This window comes from Neomonachus schauinslandi, chromosome 10 (genome assembly GCF_002201575.2).
Source record: "Neomonachus schauinslandi chromosome 10, ASM220157v2, whole genome shotgun sequence".
NCBI lineage: Eukaryota > Metazoa > Chordata > Mammalia > Carnivora > Phocidae > Neomonachus > Neomonachus schauinslandi.
Genome location: NC_058412.1, coordinates 22,083,935 through 22,109,539, shown reverse-complemented (window position 1 = coordinate 22,109,539; position 25,605 = coordinate 22,083,935). Strand labels below are relative to the sequence as shown.

At 37.5% G+C, this 25,605-nt stretch overlaps 1 protein-coding gene across 1 annotated transcript in view; it reads right to left on the bottom strand.

The window, feature by feature from the left end:
• Window positions 1-25,605, bottom strand: part of BABAM2 (BRISC and BRCA1 A complex member 2) — a 398,034-nt gene that overhangs the window by 351,388 nt on the left and 21,041 nt on the right. The window contains exon 3 of the mRNA XM_021697338.2: window positions 6,447-6,523. Coding sequence (XP_021553013.1) covers window positions 6,447-6,523 — 77 coding nt within the window. The remainder of the gene's footprint in view (window positions 1-6,446; window positions 6,524-25,605) is intronic.

Genomic DNA, 25,605 nt, shown 5'->3' with positions numbered 1-25,605 from the left:
TTTCACTGCCCAAGAGTTGCCTCTTCACAATAAAAGAGCTGAAGAAACAAGAACTCATTCCTAATGTACTGTAATCTTCTGGTCTTTTTCATTTCAATGACTTAATTTTGAATGTGGGTAATTCTGTAGCATCAATTCACGAATTCATGGGAGAAATATGTCCTCTCCCTTGTCTTTCATTCTCTCATTATTAACTGCACAGTGTCCCTTATTCACATAGGAAACATTTACAGAACAACTGTTTGCTAATACATAAAATATGCTGAGATACAAATTTTAATTACATGCTATTTTCATTAATCTACTTTAAGGCAAAGTGAAATGTAAAAAGACAAAATTGATATAGACTCCAAATCTACAAAGTACTCTATGTCCTTCCTTTTTTCTGAATTGTTAAGAGCAGGGTTCCAATTGCAAATTCCCTGTATACTTCTAATAGTATACATATATTTTAAATAACTTCTAAAGACGGAATTCCTGTTGGTAAAAGACTGATACAAGTAATAGAATGCCACGTTCTTTATAACACGATACTTCAACAAAAATCTGAACACTAAGCTTCATTAATTGCATTCACTCCCATTCCGTCAACAAATATTGAATTGAATATCTTTACTAGGCTAGGGCCTGGAAATATCATTTAACAAACAAAACAGTCTCCATCTCTAACCTCACTGAACTTAAAGTTATGAAATAAAATTACCATAAAGTCAAATACTTTGATTCAGCCTTGGTTAAAATTATAGTTGAAACCACCTACCACAAGTTCTCAATAGGATTTAATGAGAAACTTTAGATAAAGAAGTTGTTTATATAAATGGCTTTGAAACTGTAAAGCCCTGGTTTAGCCATTACCCTGTGTTTAGAAAGATAAAGGTAAAAGTTAGAAAATATTTATCTAGTAGTTACCATAGAATATAATTTAAATCAATACTTATTCAGTTTGTTACCATGAAATTAAGTCTCACTGGGTCTGTTTCCTAAATAAGGCAAAGAGCTTTTCTGTTTGCTGTGACAGTTATATTCTAAGGACTATTAAACTATATGACCTTTCTTTTTTTTAATATTTTATTTATTTATTTGACAGAGAGAGAGATAGCAAGAGCAGCAACACAAGCAGGGGGAGTAGGAGAGGGAGAAGCAGGCTCCCCGCTGAGCAGGGAACCCGATGCAGGGCTCGATCCCAGGACCCTGGGATCATGACCTGAACCGAAGGCAGACGCTCAACGACTGAGCCACCCAGACACCCCAAACTATATAACCTTTCAATTACGTATGTTTGTTTTAGAAAACTACATGTGTTAAAATATTTGTTACAGAGAATAATAGTTAATTATCTAAAGATTAACATTGTATTGGTTGTAGGAGGTGGAATTCAATCACAAATATTGTGATAATTAACCACTATGACCATACTGATCTTGGATATAATATGTTTGAGGTTATAAAAATTGATGGAGTAAAAACATATGTAAAAACTGTTTGGCTTTCCCAGGTTTTCTAAAAGTAAAATGAAGGAGTTAAAAAAAGAAAAAGAAAAAGGAGTGAGTCTAACATTATTTTAAAAGCAATGCAAGATCTTAGTGTTCTCCAAGAGGGGAAAATGATTCTTTGCAAATTCATGATTTGCCCTGATGATTTATTCTTTTACAATAAACTTGACTGCTATAGTAAATTATCTGTTTCCATGAACTTCAAACCACGCACAGAACAAACCTATACTAATTATTGAGGTTAATAAAATATCTAAGTATTCTACATTACTACTACCATCAACACATAATGACTCAACAAACTCCTCACAGAAATATTCACTTAAAAACTGGAAACAGATTTAATTTTGAAATAATTTTAAAATAAGTACAGCTGTAAAGAAAGAAACTTGAAATAACTATAACCTAAATATTATACAAGTTAAGGAAAGTAAGATAACCTTACTATGTAATCACTGACGTGAACAAATTTATGTGGGCAGATTCACAAAACACTAGTCCAGTAAAGATGGTTCTGCTGATCTTCACTTAAGTTTTAACTATATCAAAAGGTTTGTGCATTTGTTTTGATTTTCTTCATGTAAATTCTTCCATTTTTATACTGTCAGAGAACAGTGACTTGTGTTTCATAATTCATGTACTTGATTTATTTTTGACAATTCTATCACATTTTCAACAGCTATTAAAAAACAATTTCTATCTGCAAATTTTAAAAGGTTGGTAGTTTGGCTTCCATGGTGAAGCACTACGATACCTCAAAGTATACCACTTTTAGAGTTTAACGCATAATTTTTTTAAAGCAAGGGATTCTAACACTAAACTTAATCATATGACCAATATCCTTCAGAAGGCCTTCCTAAATAATGTCAAGAATTTCAGAAGAAAAAAAAAATACTCCTTCTTCGAATTCAATGACCTTTTATAGAAATAGTGTATAATCAATTGTTTTTTCCTTTTATTTGGCGGTTGGCTATATTTAAGGCTAGAATGCTAGAATCTTGACTCATCTTCATGTGGAAGAACCTCAATAGTTCATTTTTCATTCCATTATTCCAGAGCATTCTGTGGCTTAAATTAAGTCCCTAGTATATAATGATTATATTGAGCAGTAGCTTAATAGGACTTAATTAACTTATATAGTGAATGCCTGTCCAAATACCATAATCATCAATGTTATAAGAGGTTTCCTGTGAAAATCGTATAGCAATCAGAAGATACAGAATACTAGTAAATGCTTTCTAACACAAATTCAAACAGCGAGTAAGATCTTTGTGAAGTTACATTATTTCTGGCTCAAGACTGTGGACTAACCACACACATTTATTTCTTCTCCCTTGTAAGACCCTTCCTTCCATTAAACGATAATGAAACAGAAAGTAAGAATCCAAAACAACATTAAGTGAAGAGGAAGGGAAGAGAGTAGCAATCAGTAGAATAGCATTTTCAACAAATTCCTAGAAGGCAGAATGCAGATAGGGAAGTAGGAACTGATGAGACAGGGCAGAGAAAGCTCTGGCTGCAGTAAGTGAGCAAGAGGCTACTGATGAGGGGGAAGCCATGTGTCCTGGCAAACCCATAAAAACTGTAGTCATCCAGTGTATGGAAAGGGAAGAATGAAAAATGGGGCTAAGAATGGGGAAATTAACAAAAGGCTCCATGGGGAATAGTCTATGATACCTACCCCCCAAAAATGGCATGGTGGCCAGATGTGCATGCCCCTCCAAAAAAATGTAGGGGATTTTCTAAAGAAATAGAATGATTTCAGGGAGTACCAGAACAGCTGAACTCCCTAATATGACACATAAAGGTTCCTCATACTATAACCTACACACTCAATAAGCTCAGTTCACCCATACAGAAGTCTTATCAATGTTTTATTGTCTGTCATAAATATAAGTAAACAACCAAAACCCATCTTTTTTTTTTTTAAGATTTTATTTATTTGAGAGAGAGCGAGCCAGAGAGAGAACACAAGCAGGGGAAGTGGCAGGCTCCCCACTGAGCAGGGAGCCCACGATTGGGCTCAATCCCAGAGTCCTGGGATCATGACCTGAGCTGCAAGCAGATGCTTAACCGACTGAGCCACCCAGGCACCCCAACCCATCTTTTATTTAAGGAAAGACTACAGAATAACAGAGAAGGAAAAAGATGATAAACAAAAATACAATCCCTGGAGAAAATTAAAATAATTAAGAAAACGTCTTAAAAAAAATCTATATTCTTTGAAAGCTTTCAAGACACTGTATTCATAAAATAAGAAAAAGATGCTGTGAAAGAGGAACAGAGAGCAAGAGCAAGAAAGTGCTCTTGGAAACTAAGATACCTAATTGTGACTATGGTAAATAAAAATCATCCAGAAGCGCCCCAGGAAAGGTAGAAGAGTGGAGGAAGGAATAGAATCTAAGCAAGGTATCTGACTGTGTTCCAGCAATTATGCTTTAACCTACAAAACACAGAACTTTCAATACACAGACTCTACAAAACAAGGTCGAATCCAAAAGTATAAAACAGGCAAACCCCGCAGTGATAACAATACAGGAGTAGGCCCACAGATCACTCATTCAAGCAATTTATAAACAAAGCACAGAAGATAACTCTAGCTTTAGAACAGACAGTAAGTTACAAATTTTGACACTGCAAAAGGAAAATAATACAAAAGTTGGGAGGTGAAAGAAGAGGAATGGAGGGCAGTACGGGATCTAGTATCTTTGTCTCACAAAGTGGGGAGCCCAAAGACCTCTCTCTGGTTCATGGGAAACTAAATAAAAATATACTAACCCAGAGATTGTCCTTATATAACAACAGTGCTGTGTGCCGGGCACTTACTAAGAACGTTCTAGGGGGTTGTTCATTTAACTGTACCATACGATGCTCAAAATGATCCTTAAAAAAAGAAAGGAAAAATGTTAAAGCTACAGGGTAACCAACACAGGAACCAACTGTGGTGATAATAACTACATTAAAGGGGAGGAAAGAGAAAGATAAAGAGCGTGGTGAAAATAGGCTGATGCCTCATGTATCAGAGCAGGAAGTCAAAAGATAACATTGGTAAGTCAAGAAACAGAGGCATAAACATTTAGACATACAGCGATCATCCCCAGAAGAACTACATACTCAAACAACCAAGAACAACAAAATTTAAGTGGTTCCCTTGGGAAACAGGACTAGACTTGGGAAGATACGTAACAGAAGACTACTGCTTTCATGTGTAAAAAATTTCTGAACTTTTTACATCTTTAACCATGTGGATGATTTACTTGGATCATTTCTTTTAAATTCAGTTAATAATTTTTTCAGGGCGCCTGGGTGGCTCAGTTGGTTAAGTGACTGCCTTCAGCTCAGGTCATGATCCTGGAGTCCCGGGATCGAGTCCCGCATCGGGCTCCCTGCTCAGCAGGGAGTCTGCTTCTCCCTCTGACCCTCCCCCCTCTCATGCTCTCTGTCTCTCATTCTCTCTGTCTCGAATAAATAAATAAAAAATAATAATAATAATAATAATAATAATTTTTTCAAAAACAGTCACAATCTAGAATGTCCTACTACCTCAGGCAGGTGAAATTCTTATGTATTTTAATGGTTTCCAGAGAATGATCTAATAATGCCAGGTTCGCAAGTTAGCACGTCCTACATTTTTCACTTAATGCTGCATTTGTGATTCTACGGAAGACTAAGATGTGGCCCCTGGTGGCCTGTAATTGTAAAATACATAGTCCACAGTCTGAAAGGCACCATTTACTCATCTGTCCCCTTTATTCCTCTTTTTAAGAATGGAGAGACTTCAAGACCCTGTTGACCACAAGAATCGGTTCAAGAGAGAAACTTCCTGGTGAGATCAATACTGACCAAAGCCGCCACTACTACCACGCTGGGTTAGAGAGTCAGCACTGGTTGTAACAGCAGAGAAGGGCTGATACACCCAGGCAAGCGGTGTAGACAGTGGACTGAATCCAACGGTAGGTACTGCCTGCTCTTCATCAAGGTCACAAACCAGTGGTCCCTTCCAGTCACACCCCACACACATTTGGTTGGACCTGCACTACGTTGGCCCACACTATGTTTTTAATTTTTGAAAAAGTAGCCAGCATCCAAAACTGATGTGGATTTCCACCTGTTCTCAGTAAATCAACAGAGGCAGTCCCCTCAAGGAGGGCAGGTGTGCCCCCATTTGCCACACCTAGCCTGCTTGCCCCATTTCTGTTACCAGTCCAGCTGTAGTAGCCATTTGCATTTCTGACCCTTACTATAAAAGAGGAAACCCGTTGACATTCCTGAACTACGCCAAGAGTCTCTGGGGTAGGACTCTTATGCTCAGGTGGCAATCGCACATCGGCGACAACACAACAGTGCTTGGCAGCAACGGCTCCAGAGGGGGGTTAACGGGAGTGGTGCACAGCAGTCATTCCTACCTAAATGTTGTTTCTAAATAGCCAGGTATTTTAAAGCAGTGGACTCTCTCTACTGGGGTATTACATAAGATTGGCCAATGGGGCGCCTGGGTGGCTCAGTTGGTTGAGCGACTGCCTTCGGCTCAGGTCATGATCCTGGAGTCCCAGGATCGAGTCCCGCATCGGGCTCCCTGCTCGGCGGGGAGTCTGCTTCTCCCTCTGACCCTCCTCCCTCTCATGCTCTCTGTCTCTCATTCTCTCTCTCGCAAATAAATAAATAAAATCTTAAAAAAAAAAAAAAAAAAAAAAGATTGGCCAATGGAGAAAAAAAAATACACGAATTACCCCCAGGCCTAAAAATTAAGAATTTCAGTGTATGCCTATTTGACCACAGCTTATTCCCTGCCAAGTGCCTTACTTTGAGTAGAACTAGAAATGAAAGACAAACTTTTAAAAAAGTGGTAAATCCTAGTGATTAACACCTAACAGCCGGAAATAAAAATGGAAGCACGAAGTCTGATAACTAGCACTGTAATCTACACTTTCAATAAAATAGTCATTTACTTACATTTTAATGTCTCTCCAGCATATGGTATGTGCAGTTTAAATCGGTCACAGTTGGGTCCAGGAGTCAATGATGTGCAGCTTTAAAGAAAGAGAAGAAAAGATTTTTTTTTTAAAAGCCCACGTATTTATGACATTTAATAAAGTAAATAAAAAGTGATCCTTATAGATAAAAGATTAAAACACTGGCTTATAAAGAAAATAAAAGCCCTTGATGGTTATGGAGGCCAAGACAGTAAGACTTGCCCTAAAACAAATAATCCATTTATCTCACAATAAAACTTATCTGCTTTCTAAGGACAAACACCAACAAAGCTTCAACTACTTCTCTCCAATAAGTGTATCTTGGCTTCTAATGTAGATGTACCATCCAAAACAGGTCTATAGTATTTGACGTCAAAAATTATAAAAGGAGGGCGCCTGGGTGGCTCAGTTGGTTAAGCGACTGCCTTCGGCTCAGGTCATGATCCCGGAGTCCTGGGATCGAGTCCCGCATCGGGCTCCCTGCTCAGCGGGGAGTCTGCTTCTCCCTCTGCCCCTCCCCCCTCTCATGCTCTCTCTATCTCATTCTCTCTCTCAAATAAATAAATAAAATCTTTAAAAAAAAATTATAAAAGGAGAGTAGTTTTATGGACAGATTTTAAATACAGACCCTTAACTTTCACTCATACTAAAAAGAGTCCACTTTTTACCTCCAAAGGTAAGGTGCTTCCTCTGGATTTGGCACCCCATGACTTCCATCTACAGCAGAGCACATTGCCCTCAGTTTCAGATAAAATGCAAATGTAAAAGGACGGTGAATTAGTCACTCAGGTCTGGGTTTGGTTTTTTTCAATCTATTACTTCACAAAGTTATACAATGTTCTTTGTTCTTTACACAGATATAGTTTAAAAGATCTCTTTCATGATCTCACAAGTCATAACTTCAACTGCATAACAGCAGTATTGGCTTCATAAATTAATATAATATTAATATGAAGTCAATAGAGGAATTTATAAGTCTTCATTTAGTTTTAAAACACGAGGTTTTGCAATTATAAAGTAAAGCAAAAAATGCTAAATTTCTTTCATAATTCCAATACTGACTATGAGGCATCTCTGAAAAGGGTATTTTAAGGAATGGAAGCATTGTTAGAATAAATGTACTACGTCCCTAGATGGCCACTTTGAAGGCAATAGTCATTTGAAAATAAATTTAAGAAATGTTGACTCTAAGGGATGCCTGGATAGAAGTGTCTGACTTCTGGGTCAGGTCTTGATCTCTGGGTCGTGGGGGGGGCTCCGTGTGGGGCTCCGTGCTCAGTGCAGAGTCCGCCTGCGATTCTCCCTTTCCCTCTCCCTCTGCCCCTCTCCCCACTCATGCACCTGCACGCACATGTGCGCACTCTTGTCTCTCAGGAAAAAAACGGGGACTCTAAAAAAACTAACTGAGATCTCATATTAGTTTTACCATCACTTTACCCAAAACTATCTGAACATGAAAAAGAAAAGAACCAGATGGAAAGTTTAACTCAGATGTATTTAACATAAATCACTAGGTTGATTATTCCTCTTATCTTTAGGGGACAATAAAAAACACCAGTTGACAAACTAAACAACAAAGTTGCACTAGTAATTGTAGAGTAACCTATTTCAATTTCTTATAGGTTTTATGAACACATTCTCCTTTACTGTTCAATATAAAAAATTCTTTGGGGCACATTTTATTGAAGGTACTAAAATATTTCCCTTATAATATAATCTTTCCTAGCCCATAGCATGGCAGTTATTTGAAAACAATTATGGAAAATACATAAATTAAAGCATTACAAAATATAAAGTATGATCTAATGACAGAAATGACCTACAAGAAACACTAAGAATTTTTTCTCATATATATTCAAAGAACAATGTTTTAAAAAAATTTTTTTAATAAAAAATAAACACCATTCACAATCAAGCATCTCCTTTGGGCGTGAAGATCAAATTATCTCCCTATCTTACACAGCTTAGCAACTGAAGTTATTAATAGAACAGGAAATCCTCAGGATTAATCTGATTCTAGTTTGTTTGAATAACTTGTTCTTTTTCAATTGTGAAATCAGTTGTGACATTCACTGTTGGGCTACATTTTGTATTCTTTACTTTATGCTTTAACGAGGACTAAAAGGTGCTTTATGCTCTGCCCCTTCACCTTCCTCCCGTCCTCCTGACCTCCCATGAACAGCTGGTTCCAGCCACCCTAGGGTGTTAAAAAGTACATTTCTTCATCTGAGTGATTCGCTCACTGATTTTTTTTTCACTTAGGTATAAAGATTTACTGAGCATTGTTGTATGTGTTAGGAATACAACATGGACAAGACAAACAAGATTTACCCTTCCAAGGAACTTAAATTCTAACAAGGGAAAAAGAAGCGATAAACAGGAGACAAAGGTATAAAGATGGTTCAAGACTGTTAAATGTTGTGAAGAAAATAAAACAGTGTCGAAGTGAACAGGAGCTACAGGGCACTGGAAGACTGGGGAAGACCTCCCTGGGAGAAGGTGAAATCCGAAACCTGCGTAACTATCACCAAGGGGCCTACCAGGGCGAGTGCTGGGCCAGAGCACTCCAGGCAGAGAAACAGCTGGTGCAAAGGCGTGAAGGCAGGAACAAGTCTGATATATCTGGGGGAAGAAATCTTGATATGTCTGGGCGATGCAGCTAGAGCAGAGTGAACGAGGAAGAGAACAGCAAAAGATCAGGACAAGGGCGAAGCCAAGGGACAGATCTCAAAGAGCCTTGCAGGTGGTGGCAATTAATTCAGATTTTATTCCAAGCACAAAGGAGGGTTTTAAGAAGAGTAATATTATCTGATTCTATGCTTTTTAAGAGATCAACCATATTTACTGTATGGAAAAAGAGACTATAAAGATGTCCAACAGAAACCAAGAGGAGTGAGTTTCAGGAAAGAAAGATGATGGATACTTGGACTCAGGGAGCAGCAGTACCAATGGAGAGATGTGGATTTACTCACTGGGGACGACTAGGAGGGGAACAAGTTTAGGAAAAAGAGCAATCAAGAGTATACAGTGTGAGACAACAGCCAAATCGTATATGGAAACAGAGCCAGAGCAATGGGTGGGCCAGCCAATCCATAAGGGCCATGAAAACATCATGGAAAAGACAGAAGAAAAATCTGCCAAAACTCACCTTAGAGCAAGCGCTGTATATTGTTGAAAAGACCACTTACTTGGTGTGGGGACAAGGGCAGGGGTCATACTCCCCAAAGAGCATTCCCAAGTTAAAATGGCTAATCTCCAGTTAACTACAGGTTTCTGTTTTGCTAAGAGGAATATACAAATTTGGGGCCAAGAACTTAACAGTTCAAGGCAACAGGGGAAAGACAAAGCTGCCATTAGCAGGTCTCTCTCTCCTAAACAGCACTCAGCTTCTCTCATGAAATGTTAAACAAATATTTAAAATATCTATTATGAAAAAATAAATAAATAAATAAATAAATAAATAAAATATCTATTATGTTCTATCTTCCATATTACCCAAGATAAACAGCTTTATGGGAAACAAGCCAATGTCATGTTAACTAAAGGTTCTTTTAAGATTAAACTAAAAATGTTTCCCCTTCTTTAAAATTACCTCTGTCTAAAATTGGTTTTGGTCAGGGGCGCCTGGGTGGCTCAGTCGTTAAGCGTCTGCCTTCGGCTCAGGTCATGATCCCAGGGTCCTGGGACTGAGCCCCGAATCAGGCTCCCTGCTCAGCGGGGAGCCTGCTTCTCCCTCTCCCACTCCCCCTGCTTGTGTTCCCTCTCTCACTGTCTCTCTCTGTCAAATAAATAAATAAAATCTTCAAAAAATAAAATAAAATTGGTTTTGGTCATGTATTTAATTTACTGTGAAATTTCAAACCACATTCAAGGACGGCATTGGTTTTTCTGCTACTCAAAAAAGGGCACGGGTTAAAAAAGATCGAAGAACACATATGAATAGAATGATTTGCACTTATGGAAAAGACAGATCTGTGTGTATGTCTATGCACATAAACAGATTTCAGAAGGAGAGTCACCAAAATATGGCAGGATTGGGGGTAATTTTTACAACTTCCTTTGATTACCTTTCTGCATTATTTTGATTTTTATGATGAACATGGACTACTTTATAATTATATAAATATTTTAAAGTTAAGTAGATCCTTTTTATATTTGACTAGATGGCTTGACTGATCATTTATCTTTTTCCTCTAAAGAGCTTCACTCTTTTTTGAGAAGGAAAAACTGCAAGGGTAATCTACTAATGAATTCCTCAAGTAAAATATATACAGAAGTCTTTATATTGTGACATTACAAAACTTCACACGGCTAATATTTATTTCCCTCATGGTTCCATTGGGTCAGAGTTTGGGAATGGCCTGACTGAGCAGTTCTGGTGTAAGGTCTCCCAGGATATTGCAATCAGACATCATTAACAGATAACTAATATAGTGGAGTTCATTCATCTAGAAAATCATTTCCTTATATAAGTATGAAAAAGCTACTAAAATAACAAGCAGCTGGCTTCATTAAAATTATATTTGTATAATGGCAACTTGTCCTAACACAGGTCTAAGATTTAAAAACCAATATTCCAAATTGAGTATCTCTGAATAAGAAGATAATTTTAAATGGTTTAAAAATTGCTGACAATCTAAATGTAACCTCAAATTTGTCCCTCAACTAAATTTCCCAAGTGCTTACCACTTGTCAGGGACTGTGCCAGGTACACAGAATACGGCAGGGATGAACAAAAAAAAAAAATCTTGGTATTATATTGGAAAAAAAAGTTTTTGCATGAAGAACTATGCTCTAAAAATATATCTTTTACTGGGAATGCACCATTTTAAAGTTTTAACACATGGGAGAACAAAGGGAGTTAAACTACCACATTCTGCAGATGATGCAAGTGGGAATTATCAAGTGAGAATTTCTGATAACATCAGAACAGGTAGTTTACCTGTGGTGCTTTATTACAGAAAATAGAGGCAGCTAACCACAGATACAGTAAAATGCTAAGCATAACACCCTCCACATACTCTTGTCTCGACCATCTCTTATCTCACATCTAATCACATGACTCCTGAGATTACTATTTCTCTATTTTCCAATTGTTATTTGTCTTCCCAACCAGGTCTTAAGGTTCTTGGTGCTAGGGAGTCTGGGTGGCACAGTCAGTTAAGCGTCTGCCGTCGGCTTCAGGTCATGATCTCAGGGTCCTGGGATCGAGCCCCGCATCGGGCTCCCTGCTCAGTGGGCAGTCTGCTTATCCCTCTCCCTCTCCCTCTGCCCCTATATCCCCCCATGCTCTGTCTCTCTCTCTCTCTCAAATAAATAAATCTTTAAAAAAAAAACTGTTTCATACTTTTTTAACGTCCTAGTGTAGCATCTCGCATAGTACTAAGCATCCAGCACTGATGACGTATTAGCATCTACTTATCATAAACTAAACCCAGAAATTGTCATTTTACAGATGATGACAGCGAAGGCCAAGGGTCTCACAGGTGCTCAGTGAGAGCACTGGGACTGGAAACCACTTTCATGGCACTCTTAGTCTCCCTAACCTAGGCATCTCTCAGTCATCTGTAAAATCTCCAGCATCTAGCACTGGTGTCCAGGACGTGGATACTCCAACAAGTACATAGGCAAAGGTTTGCCAAATGAATGCATAAACTTTGACTCCCAGTCTTATGCTCTTTTCATGACAAAAACTGATGATTTAACTGGAGTTGGGAAGATGCTCTTATCCTCACCTCTGAGATAAAAGTGTGATTATTTGGAAAAGGTCCTCCCTTTGAAGAGCTATACATGTGACCCAGAATTTATATTTAAAGTCACTTCCTAAAATTATTCTATTTTCCTGATAAATAATAACAGGCACTAACATTTGTTGAGCATTTGCTATGTGGCAGGTACTATTCTAAATTCTTTTTTTTTTTTTTAATTTTTTATTTATTATTTTTGAGAGAGAGAGAATGACAGAGAGAGAATGAGAGGGGTGAGGGTCAGAGGGAGAAGCAGACTCCCTACCGAGCAGGGAGCCCGATGCGGGACTCGATCCCGGGACTCCAGGATCATGACCTGAGCCGAAGGCAGTCGCTTAACCAACTGAGCCACCCAGGCGCCCCACTATTCTAAATTCTTTAATTAGACTGAACTATTTAAACCACAGCAACCTTCAGAGATAGATGCTATTATTACCTCCATTTTACAGATGAGGAAACTGAGGCACATTACAGAGCTTGGATCCCAACCCAGGATGTCTGATCCAGGGCCCATTTTCTTAAACACCACTCTAAATCATCTCTCAATAATTAAAGGGGAAACCATCAATTAGTAAAAAATGAGAATTAAAATTTGTCAATAAATGCCATTGTATTAAGTACCTAAAATAATGAAAAGTAAAGGCTGACAAAATGTTGGCAAAAAGACTTTTCTACCATGTGAGCTTTAGTGACGTGAAAATGATTTATCAGTAATAAGTATTAGAACTGTATACACCATAAATCAATGATGCAAAAGTGGGAATAAGGTGCTCCTAATTTGATTAAATAGGCTCTGCAATGTTAACACTACTGACTTATTTAGCAAACCCTTTAAACAAACAGTGAAAATAAATTCGGATTTGAATCATTAACTTATTACTTGTTCATAGTTCCTGAGATCTGATTCAAATTATTAAGGAATCACTATAAACAGGAAAAGTTGGCAATTTCACTGCGGCTTATAGGGTTTTAGTGACAGCCAAGAATTAATCTGAATTAACAAAGTTATACAAAGGTATTCTGCAACCTTTAAGACATTAGCATTTTTAAGAGAATGCAAAATAAAAGCAAAATACATGTTTTCTAATTTAATACTAAACCTATTATTGGATATGCTTTCTGGAAAAAAGCATGATTTAAACCATTTCTCCTCTCCGAGCCATCTGAAAAGAACAAAGTAGATGAGTCCAGGGTTCCTTCCCTGAGTCTACATCAGTTTCCTTTACGCTATTAATTTACCATTTGGCCCGTTCTCCTACAGAGCTTCCTGTTTTCTTGATAATGACGTTGGTGCTTAACCAACAATATTCACCAGCAGCTGAGAAGGAAGTCCTCAGCTTTGGCAACCTAAAATCACAGGTAACTGTGAAACAAGATCGGCTCAAAGACCAATACTGGCTGCTACACAAATGTGAAGTCACAAAAATTAGAGTGGATTCTTGTTAGCTCCTATTCACAACTGTTTCATTTTACAGAATTTCTTTCTTCTGACTCCACTCAGACCAAAGTAGTTGCAAAATTATCATAGCTTCTAGGCTGAAAGGCAGCAGCAAAGAAGCTGGAAGAGTGCTGCAGGCTATCTCAACAGCTACCAAAGCATCTGCAAAATAGGCATCATCTGCACTTCTGCTGCACAGGATTGTACACCCTCAGCCTTAGAAGGGAATTATGGCCCATCAAAACCCACTAGGTCAAGTTTTGGCTTTCTGAGGGGACTCATGAATTAAAATAGGTAAAAGAAGGCCAAAAAAACGGCACCGAGAGAGATTTTTTACATCATTCAAAAGAATGGCACTGCTTGCTCGATGACATATGATGTTCCCGATATACCAAATACAACCTCTACATCTTTAAAGCCTGAAATCTACTTCTAGGCCCTACTAGAAAGTGATGGATTCAATCCTCAGCATAGGATTCCAAAATGCCATTACCAAAATATGTGACTCAGCTCAGAATGTTTTAAAAATTGTAAAATTAAAATATTAAAAAAAAATGTGTTTGCCAGTTCATGTGGCATCAACTGTTATTCTCAGTTTATATGCTGTGTCCGCATTTATAAATGACAGACTTCAACTCTAAACTAGGGAATATTTTTGTTAGTAGGTGTTCCTATAACAAAAATGTGCTTTAAATTACAGTATGATTCCAGTAGGAAAGAGGGGCTCAAAAACTATTTTTAACAGTTAACTAGGAAGGGGGAAATCTTAATATTTTGAGATGGATGCTTAGCTCATTAATATTCAACCTTTCTTATTTTCTAATACGTGCACTTAATTCACATTGTTAACAGAATAAAAGAGAAAATAGGATTATCTCAATTAGTGCAGGATAAATGTTTGATAAAATTAAACATCTATTCATGATTTTAAAGACTTTGCAAATAAGGATCAGAAAGGAACTTCCTTAATATAATAACGGCCAACTACAAAAAAACCTACAACAATATCACATTTAACAACAAAATGTTACATTTTTCCCTTTGAGACAGAGAACGAGATGTTACCCCCTCTCACCACTTTTATTCAACATTGGACCGGAAGTCCTACCAAGGGCAGGCAGCACAGGAACATAAGGGTATAAATATTGGAGAGAAAGAAATAAAACTATACTTATGTGTAGATAATATGACTGTGCATATAGAAAGCTTTTTAAATCTTCATAGGCATTATTGGAAATATGTGAGCTTAGCAAAGTTGCTGGACAAAGGTCATACACAAAAATCAACTATAGACTGCATACGTGTATCTACACACCATCAACAATCAGCTTAAAAATAAAAACTTTTAGAAAGATGCCATCAAAAATAACATCAGGGGCGCCTGGGTGGCTCAGTGGTTAGGCGTCTGCCTCCAGCTCAGGTCATGATCCCAGGGTCCTGGGATGGAGCCCCGCATTGGGCTCCCTGCTCGGCGGGAGGCCTGCTTCTCCCTCTCCCACTCCCCCTGCTTGTGTTCCCTCTCTCGCTGTCTCTTTCTCTCTGTCAAATAAATAAATAAAATCTTTTAAAAAAATAACATCAAACTATCAAATATATAGAAATGTCACAAAAGATGTGCAAGATCTCTATGTAGAAAGCTATTATTAGAAGAAAACAAATAGACAAATACAGATATGTTCATAGATTAAAAGACACATAATGAAAAGATGTCAGTTGCCCTTAACTGATCTGGAACCTGAGAGGCAGATTTTAAAATGTAAATGGAATGTCAGGAACCAAGAAGAGACCAGATTCTCTTGAAGAAGAAAAACATGACAGGATTACACACAATAGCCAAAAACTGGAAGTAACCCAAGTGTCCATCGAGACTGATGAATGGATAAACAAAATATGACATATATGTGTAACAGAATATTATTTAATAGCCTTAAAAAGGAAAGAAATTTTGACACATGCTACAACATGGATAAACCTTGAAGATATTATGCTAAGTGCAATAAGCCAGTCACAAAAGGACAAATACTGTATGATTCTGTTCATATAAGGTACTTGGAGTTATCAAATTCAAAGAGAGAAAGTAGAACGGTGGTTGCCAGGAGCTGAGGGAGGGTGCAAAAGACAGTAATTTAATGGGTATAGAGTTTCAATTTTGCAAGAGGAAAAAGTTCTGGAAATAGATGGTGATGATGATTGCACAACAATGGGAATGTACTTAATGCTATGAACTGTACATTTAAAGATGGTTAAAATGATAAATTTTATGCATAACAGGAGAATTTGCCCTACTGGATATCAAAAATTATTATAAATCTTAGTAATTAAAATATTGATACTGATACACAAAGATAGACAAAGACAGAATAGAGTCCAGAGACAGGTCTTCATATAACTGGACACTTAATTTATGATAAAGGCATCTCTGTACAGTATGGAAAGGAAATTGTTTTCAATAAATGGTGCTGAGTCAGCTAGAAATGCTTATAGGGAAAAATATGAAACTTGATCCCTACCTCATAATTAACAAGAATCAAGTCCAAGTGAACTGAAGCTCTGAATGGGAAAAGCAAAAGCAAAATATTTTTAGAAGACAATGGGAGGAAGGTTAATTGGGTAAATAGAAGAATATCTTCAAGAATTTTGGGTGAACAAAAATTCCCAAAAAGTACTACTATGAAGGAAAAGATGGGTTAACTGGATTATATTAATTAGAGTGAAAAAACAAACCACAGGGGCGCCTGGGTGACTCAGTCGTTACGTGTCTGCCTTCGGCTCAAGTCGTGATCCCAGCGTCCTGGGATGGAGCCCGGCATCGGGCTCCCTGCTCAGTGGGAAGCCTGCTTCTCCCTCTCCGGCTTCCCCTGCTTGTGTTCCCTCTCGCTATGTCTCTCTGTGTCAAATAAATAAAATCTTTAAAAAAAAAAAAAAAACCACAGAGAGAAGATATTTGCAACATATAAAATTGATATAAAATATATAAAGATCTCCTATAAATTGATAAGAAAAAGACAAGTTAGTAGACCTGAAAGAACACTTCATAAAAAGGAATCCAAATGGCCAATATACATGAAAAAGTGCTTAACCTAATTAGTCACAAAAGAAATGCAATTTAAATCTACAATAGGCATCACATCAACCCATCAGGGTGGCTAAAATCAAACCAACACTACCAAGTGGGATTAAAAACTGGTCCTATGGCATAATGTATACAGCCAACGTTGCCTCTCTTTCATTAATATCTATATATTTTTGCAGATTTTTTTGGGTATGACAGGTGAAAATACCATGTTATAAGTAATATAAATTATTTTCAATATTGCTTATTTCATCTTATATCATTATTTTTAATTTATATTTTATATATGTTTTATAACATATAACTATATTTCATAAATAAGTATGCATGTATTGAGGGTTCATAAACAAATTATTTGAGGTGCATAATCAAAAGTTTAGAGATCACTGCTACAAGAGTACAGAAAGGAGTGTCTATTCTCTAGAACCTTGAACTGTAAATCAGAAGACAAAAATCAAACCTGTGAAAAGCAAATAAGTCCAATTTAAATAACAATTCAAGACGACAATAGGAACAAGTCACAAAGCAATTAACATGATTAATTGCCAAATTAGTGGTTAAAGAAAATAAGCACAATAGAAGTTGCCAGAGCAGAGAAACCACTTTCAGCTGGGGTAATCAAGGAAGGTTCACTGGAATACGACTGGCCTTTAAGAATGCATTGGATCTGGTCAAGCTAGGTAGGGGAAAGAAAATATTTACTTACCATTGTCCTTAAATAAGGACAAAACCAAGGAGACAGAAACTCAGCCAGATTGAAAGCTCTGTAAGGAAACAGTCTATTACACCCTGGATCCCTTAGTGCCCAGCAGCCCACCTGCTGGCACACAGGAGGCACCTGATACCTGCCGCATAAACAGTGCAGGTGAGCGAGCTGGAGATGACAAGCACACTCCAAGGTCATGTCAAAGTCAAAAATTACATAACTATCCTGGACTGTTTTCCTATCCAACTGTGGGGATGCTGGTCATTCTTCTATTAATAAATATTTTAAGAAATCCCCAGGGGGGACTGCCTGGGTGGTTCAGTCAGTTAAGCGGCTGCCTTTGGCTCAGGTCACGATCCCAGGGTCCTGGGATTGAGACCTCCCCCCTCCCCCCCGCCCCGTGTGGGGCTCCCGGCTCAGCGGGGGTCTGCTTCTCCCTCTCCCACTGCCCCCCCTCTGTTTATGCACACTTGCGCGTGTGCGCTAATAAATAAATAAAATCTTTAAAAAAAAAGAAATCCCCAGGGACAAAGCCAACTTACATACAATTTCTATCCATTTAATGTGCAATATAGGTTTATAAAAAGTAATTTTTATACTAAACTCTAATTTGTTCAGTAAAAATATTCCTGTAAACTTTTTATTTTTAGGTCATCACTTTCATTCCTTGACCCAAAACATGTCCTAAATGGATATATTCCCAATTCTCTGAATTCTGAGGGCTTTATATTTTATACCATTTGTATATTAGGTATCTAAATCCCAATCTCAAAGGGAGATTGAGGAGCAGATTCCTGCTCCTCAAAGGGAAGGACTGGAAAGAAGCTTGGCATGGAGCTCAGATTTTCAAGGGTATAAATTAGCAGAGCTGTGATCGTTGCCTTACTGGCTTTCCTGGTGTTTGCTTCATTTATATTTGCATCTCTTCAGTGCCTCACACTAAGTGCTCAGTATATGCTTTCCGTATGAAAAATATATTTAAGTGAATACGAACCGTACAAGGGCAGGATACAGAAAAGAACAGATGGAAAACTGGTAGAGGTGGGGGGAAGAACAGGGAGAAGAAAAAAAAAACGGAAGAATGAGCTGTTGTGAAAACAGAGAAGGTGGAGGGGGAAATGGGGAAAGAGAGAAAGTGCAAGAGTGGAAAAGAAGGGAAGGGGGAATTCATAGATTCTGAAGTGCTATTACAGGATTCTCCTTCCTGCTGGTGAAAGGTGCCTTCTAAGGATGGAAGAACAGATATTTTTTATTTTTTTATTTTTTTTAAAGATTTTACCTATTTATTTGAGAGAGAGAGCAGAGAGAGCACGAGTGGGCAGGGTGGGGGCAGATGGAGCAGAGGGAGAGGGAGAAGCAGACTCCCCGCTGAGCAGGGAGCCCGATGCGGGGCTCGATCCCAGGACCCTGAGATCATGACCTGAGCTGAAGGCAGATGCTTAACCAAATGAGCCACCCAGGTGCCCCAAGAAAAGCTTTTTAAATCCTCAAACTCTTCTACCTAAGTGATTACAAAAAGATGTAGCACCTGCCATATGAGCATATCTGGAACTACAGGGTAATGGGATAAATGCACATCCATGTATTTGGGGGTTTTCAATGGTTTGGGGGGGATTTTTTCTTAGATTGCTGCTTGAGATACTATCATTACACACTATGAATTTAAGTAATTTGTCTCTTCCTTGCTTTCCTCATCTGTAAACTGGGAATGATAGCCCCACTCCATGGAGTTATGAGGATCCATTGACTTGGTACATACAGAGTATTTAGAACAGTGCCTAGCACATAGTAGATACTTACTATTATGATTACTCAAAAGCACAAACTGCAAAGTCAAAAATATGGAGGAGGGTCTACCTCAAACACTATTTTCATTAAACCCTTAATTCACTTGGGCAATAATTTTCAGAATTTAAAAAAACTTCAATTGACCCTCTCACGACATTACTATGCCTTCTTCATTCCACAGACAAAAATTCTCAGAGGGAGTCCAATTAACAAGAGATTGAATCAGAACAATAAAATGATTTCCCTAGATCCTAAAGCAAATCTAATGGAGCCCATAAGGCTCCACAAAAGAAAGAGTATGAAAGTGGGATATCTAAGTGGTAGACAGGGAAGAAGAGACTAGAAGGAGCTGTCAGAGAAAAAACAAAAAGGGGAAGCCTCTAGTCTAGACCAGAGGCCTTCAAAATTTTTTACACACAGTAAGAAACTTTTAAATCACTATTTTATATCACCACTTGCTACACTGTACTAAGCATGTATGTACATATACGTGTGTATGTATTTGTATGTATATGTAAACTAAAACAAATTTTTATGCAATACTTAGCCTTATTACATGAAATGCACAGATATTTTTTGTTCAATTTTATTTCATAGTTTTTAAAATTCAAATTAAGACCCACTAAAATGATTTCATGTAAAATGATCCACACCAGTGGATCACAATTTACCAATGGTTTGCAACACACAGCTCTATCCAACACAACCTCACGGAATGTAGCTTCCAGAAAAATGAAGATAACAGTGCTCTACTCCACATTGGTCAAAACTATTTCTTGAACACTTCAATCAGTTGTAGGTGTTACACTTAAAACAATAACAAGAACAAAAAACAAACAAACAAAAAAACAAAAAACAAAAACAAAAAAACGGGGTGCCTGGCTGGCTCAGTTGCTAGAGCAGGAGACTCGATCTCAGGGTCGTGAGTTTGAGCCCCACACTGGGTGTAGAGATTACTTAAAAATGAAATCTTTAGAAAAAGAAAAAAAGCAGAAAATGTAACTATTGCAGACATTTTGCTAGATATAAGATTCATGTTATCTCCTGCCTATAGCTGATACATAAAATTTTCTTTAAACCCAGGGTGGGTTACTGACCCATAAGAGGGAAGTAACTATGTATATAGGTGTATATGTGTATACATTGTACACAAGTAAGAAATAGCTTTTCCTTTTTTATGTCTTTTTTACTGGTCAGGATTTTTTTTAATGATTTGATTTTATTATTTTTTGTTTTATGGCTTCTGGGCTTGTGATAGAATGGTCTTCCTCACTCTAGTATTTTTTTTTTTAAAGATTTTATTTATTTATTTGACAGAGACACAGCGAGAGAGGGAACACAAGCGGGGGGGAGTGTGAGAGGCAGAAGCAGGCTTCCCGCGGAGCAGGGAGCCCGATGCGGGGCTCGATCCCAGCACCCTGGGATTATGACCTGAGCCGAAGGCAGATGTTTAACGACTGAGCCACCCAGGCACCCCTCACTCTAGTATTTTAAAAACTACCATATATTCTTCTTATAGCTAAATGAAATTTTTTTAATGTGGCATGTCCAGTAAATAATATAATTTAATCATGAAGACTTTAAAATAAATACCATTATTATACATGTAAATAACCATGGTCATTGCCAAAAACTAAAAATCTATAATGTCAGGGATTCAAAATACATTCTAAAATACTGGCATTTTATGAGAAAGTACCTAATAAGTTCTTTACATATATTCTATAATTGTTCTAAAGTCACTAGAACAATTAAAGAATATCTTCTTGACTATATATATATATATATATATATATATATGTTCCTGACAGATTCCTGAGTTAATTCCTATAGGCTATCACTATGGAAGAAATAACATGCTGATGCATTTCACTGGCCTGGCCAGACATAAGTCATCTTTAGATATGAATCACATAATATTTCCTCTCTACTTAGCAGATCAATGTTTTGTGATGGTGAATTGGCATAAAACTTATTCTTTAAAATGATATTCTCGGGCGCCTGGGTGGCTCAGTCGTTAAGCGTCTGCCTTCGGTTCAGGTCATGATCCCAGGGTCCTGGGATTGAGTCCCACATCGGGCTCCCTGCTCAGCGGGAGGCCTGCTTCTCCCTCTCCCACTCCCCCTGCTTGTGTTCCCTCTCTCACTGTGTCCCTCTCTGTCAAATAAATAAATAAAATCTTTAAAAAAATAAAATAAAATAAAATAAAATGATACTCTCAATTTAATTTGTTCTCAGGATCTTCTACAAAATATGTGGAATTCTATATTTTTTTTTGGTATGTAATGGGAAATGTGCTTTATACTTTTTTTCCAGAAATTTATGCATTAGCCTATCTGCTTTTCTGATTACTAACATTTCTCCAAGTAAACCATACAGATCCTCTCCTTTTTTATTTATTTACTCTTTCTTTTCACCTCATTCAGTTCTAGATGTTACACTTTAAGGACAGAGACTAACTGGATCTCACTGGAAAGAAGCCAGCAAGGATGCTGAAAGGACACAAATCACCTGGTTATAAGCAGTGACTCCATGTTAGACTACAGAAGAGAAAAATACAACACACAATAGCTAGCTAGCTTCATTTATTTGAAGTGTTGTCACATGGAGGATGGATTAAGCTTGTTCTACATTGTGCCAAGAGGTACAAGTGACACAAAAAAGGGTTTCAGTCAACATAGGAAAGAAAGCCCTTTCTAACAGTATCTGCAGCCCAGCAAGTGGCCTTGGGCGTCAGGGGGCTTCCCTGTGAAAAGACAGTCACCTGGCAGGGAAGTCTAGAAGGGGCTCATTCAGCACATGTGGTCATTAGAGTTTAATGCCTCTAATCCTGAAATTCTATAATTCTCAACTAGATTAAGATAATATTATACTATAATATGACTTCTAAAGCCAACACCATTTCTTTATTAAGTTTTTAAAAAGAAATGAATTCTGGGGCGCCTGGGTGGCTCAGTCAGTTGAGCATCTGACTCTTGATTTCCGCTCGGGTCATGAGATCAAGCCCCATGTCAGGCTCCACCTTCAGCAGGGAGTCTGTCTGAGATTCTCTCTCTCTTCTCCCTCTGCCCCTCCCCCCACGCTCTCTCTCTCACTCTCTGGCTCTCTCTCTCTCAAACAACTCTTAAAAAATAAAATAAGTAAAATTTTTTAAAAAAGAAATGAATTCTACATAAAACCAACTTGAAAAAGCAAATGATAATATCTTAACAAAAACAATGTAATAAAAGTTGGGACTTAATGTGCCTAGCACAGTCACTAAATCTTCATCAGCTCCAATTAGAAGAAAACTGAAATGCCAACCAAGTCACTGACCTGGTGTAAGATGTACACCAACTTATAAATATAAATCCATATGTTGCTTTAACAAACAAATAGCGATGAAACAATGTTTGAGCTTTAATATGTGCATGAATAAAGGAAGAATGCTTACTCAGAAAAGACTACACTGTAAACATTCTCTCCCTACTTGAGTCATGCTTCTTTAGTATACATGCAGATTACATAAATAAAGTAGTACTGCTCTCTCAGTTTTTACTGACCCAACTAACTGAAAATTCTAGTTATTTTGAGAGAAGTCTTCATTCTTACAACCCTCTACCATATTTGTTTAAAAAAAAAAAAAGCAGTATCTCAGATTATCCAATGTGTAGTTAGGAATTACTTATCACTAATGTACTATCTCTACTCTCAAACAGAATTCTACAAAGGCCAATTCCTGGACTGTTAGAATGCAGAAAACTTTCTAGAACAGTGCTACTCAAAGAGGGGTCCATGGACCAGTGCACTATTAACTGTTACTAATCCGTAATAAGATAAGTAGAGAAAATGAGAGTAAGAAACTTTCATAGCATTATATAAGACTAGTTTTAAGTCAGATGAATCAAATATTTAAAAACCCAGCCTTGTATCTCATGTCTTTTTTATTTCATTTTTCTAGTAATTCATTTCTATTATATTTCACGAAACTATCAGTTGGTAACAGATCGGAAAAATTTTAAAACACATATTTTTCACCAAAGACAGAAAATTTCTCAAAAGTTCCTTTAAATGCTGAAGGTCCTTGGATAGGAAGATAAACTGCTTTACTTTGATGTCCCCCAATCTCCCTATTCACCTTGGTTTCCCCACCACAGTAACAAACCCTACTAATTTATTCAAGTGTTCTTTTGATATCTCTGCTAAATTGTCAGTAATATCAACACAGTTCACTGCTTAAAATGTATCATCAGGTTATCTGACTGCTCAGAATTTGCAACACTACTTCATTTGCATCCAGATGTAGCTCCAACATATTCCTGGACTCCTTCCTTGTAAGAAGATATTAACTAATTTGATGATCTAGCCTGGAGGGCCACCCGATCTTGCAACATGACAGATGGCACAACCGTGGCAGTCAGTCCTCATTTCTGAGAGAGTCTAGAGAGAGCACAGCACAGTTTTAAATGCCAGGCCTCCACTCAGGCTTAAAGATTGCTTATCTTGGCAATTCTGCCAACACACCTGTACTTGCAATTCTCCATTTGAACTATTTTGGCCCCCAGAGTCCTCTTTTGACTTACACGTTTCTTTTATTTCTTACATAAACATGAATAAAGATGAATTTAATAAATATATTTATAAAAACCTGCCAACAAACAATTCCTAAAGATATTTTTATTCCATAAAAATATGATGAGTAATACTCTTAGGAAAAGTTAAATACACGGTGATGTGCTGTAAGAAATTATCCCACAGTGCCAATAACCGCATGCTTTTAGTTAAGATTTGCAACATCAACCAAGCTTTCAACTCTTCAATGGCTTAAATGATGTGGGAAAAAAAAAAAAGAGTCTGATAATTTAGGTCAAAGAGTTAATCAGCGACAGACCATAAAATAACTACATGTGTTGAATTTCTGTCCTAGTATCAACTATGAAATTGTATTCCCTCCCTTCAATCTTTAATTTGCAGGCATCTACAAACTTTTGTCAAATGATCTGGGATCTAGCCCATCTATAGCATAGAAAATACTGCTATTTTTTTTTAAAGATTTTATTTATTTATTCATGAGAGACAGAGAGAGAGAGAGAGGCAGAGGGAGAAGCAGGCTCCCCGCGGAGCAAGGAGCCCGATGATGTGATGATGTGGGGCTCGATCCCAGGACCCTGGGATCATGACCTGAGCCAAAGGCAGACATCTAACGACTGAGCCACCCAGGCACCCCTTATTGTATCATCATTGATGTGTTTCTTTAATTTTGTTAATTGGTTTATATAATTGGCTGCTCCCATGTTAGGGGCATCATATTTACAGTTAGATCTTTTTGTTGAATGGATCCTTTAATTATGATATAGTGTCCTTCCTCATCTCCAATTACAGTCTTTAGTTTAATGTCTAATTTGTCTGATATAAGGATTGCCACCCCAGCTTTCTTTTGATGTCTATTAGCATGATAAATGGTTTTATACCCCCCACTTTATTTATTTATTTTAAAGATTTATTTATTTGTCAGATAGAGCAAGAGAGCAGAAGCAGAGGGAGTGGCAGGCAGAGGAAGAGGGAGAAGTAGGCTCTCCGCTGAGCAGAGCCCAGTGTGGGACTCGATCCCAGGACCCTGGGATCATGACCCGAGCCGAAGGCAGATGCTTAACCGACTGAGCCACCCAGGCGTCCCGAAAAATACTGCTATTTTAGATAGCTATCTTTTCTGAAGGAGTTCTAAAACTGAACTATTCCTGATGTTTAAGTTTTAGTCTCAGTCACTTAACCAATCTCTATCTGAATTCTAACCAGTAATTGGGGAGCTTTTTCATGTTCATCTCTAAAGATATTTCATAAATACAGATAAATACAGATAGGTAGAAAACCCATTCCATACTATACTATACTATATTAACAAGTGATTCCTATCTTTTCCTGGCCAATGCACTTTTTTTTTTTTTTCCAGCTAAGAAGGCCCAGTGTCATTATACATGACTTTGTATTTAAAAAAATTTTAGGGTGTTCCTGGCTGACTCAATCAGTAGAGCGAGCGATTCTTGATCTCAGGGTCATGAGTTCAAGCCCCACGTTGGGTGAGGAGCCTACTTTAAAAAAATAATAATAAAAAAAAAATTTTAACTCAAACAGATTTAATTCACCACAGAGGAGCTATGAGAGAAGAACAGGATTGGTAAATATAGTACACTTTCTTTAAAAAGATTTGGGAGGAAAAAAAATCAACACAGAATAGCATTTGGAGGGGTAAATATCAAATGGAACCCAGATTCGAGGCCTAATTTGTTCCTGGTCTTTAGGCAGGTCCAGAAAATAAGAAGTAGGACTAGGTAAACCTAATACCTGGGTACACACTATAAGGCATCTGTTCCTTAATCACATGATGGCCAATGCTTTCTTGAAAAAATA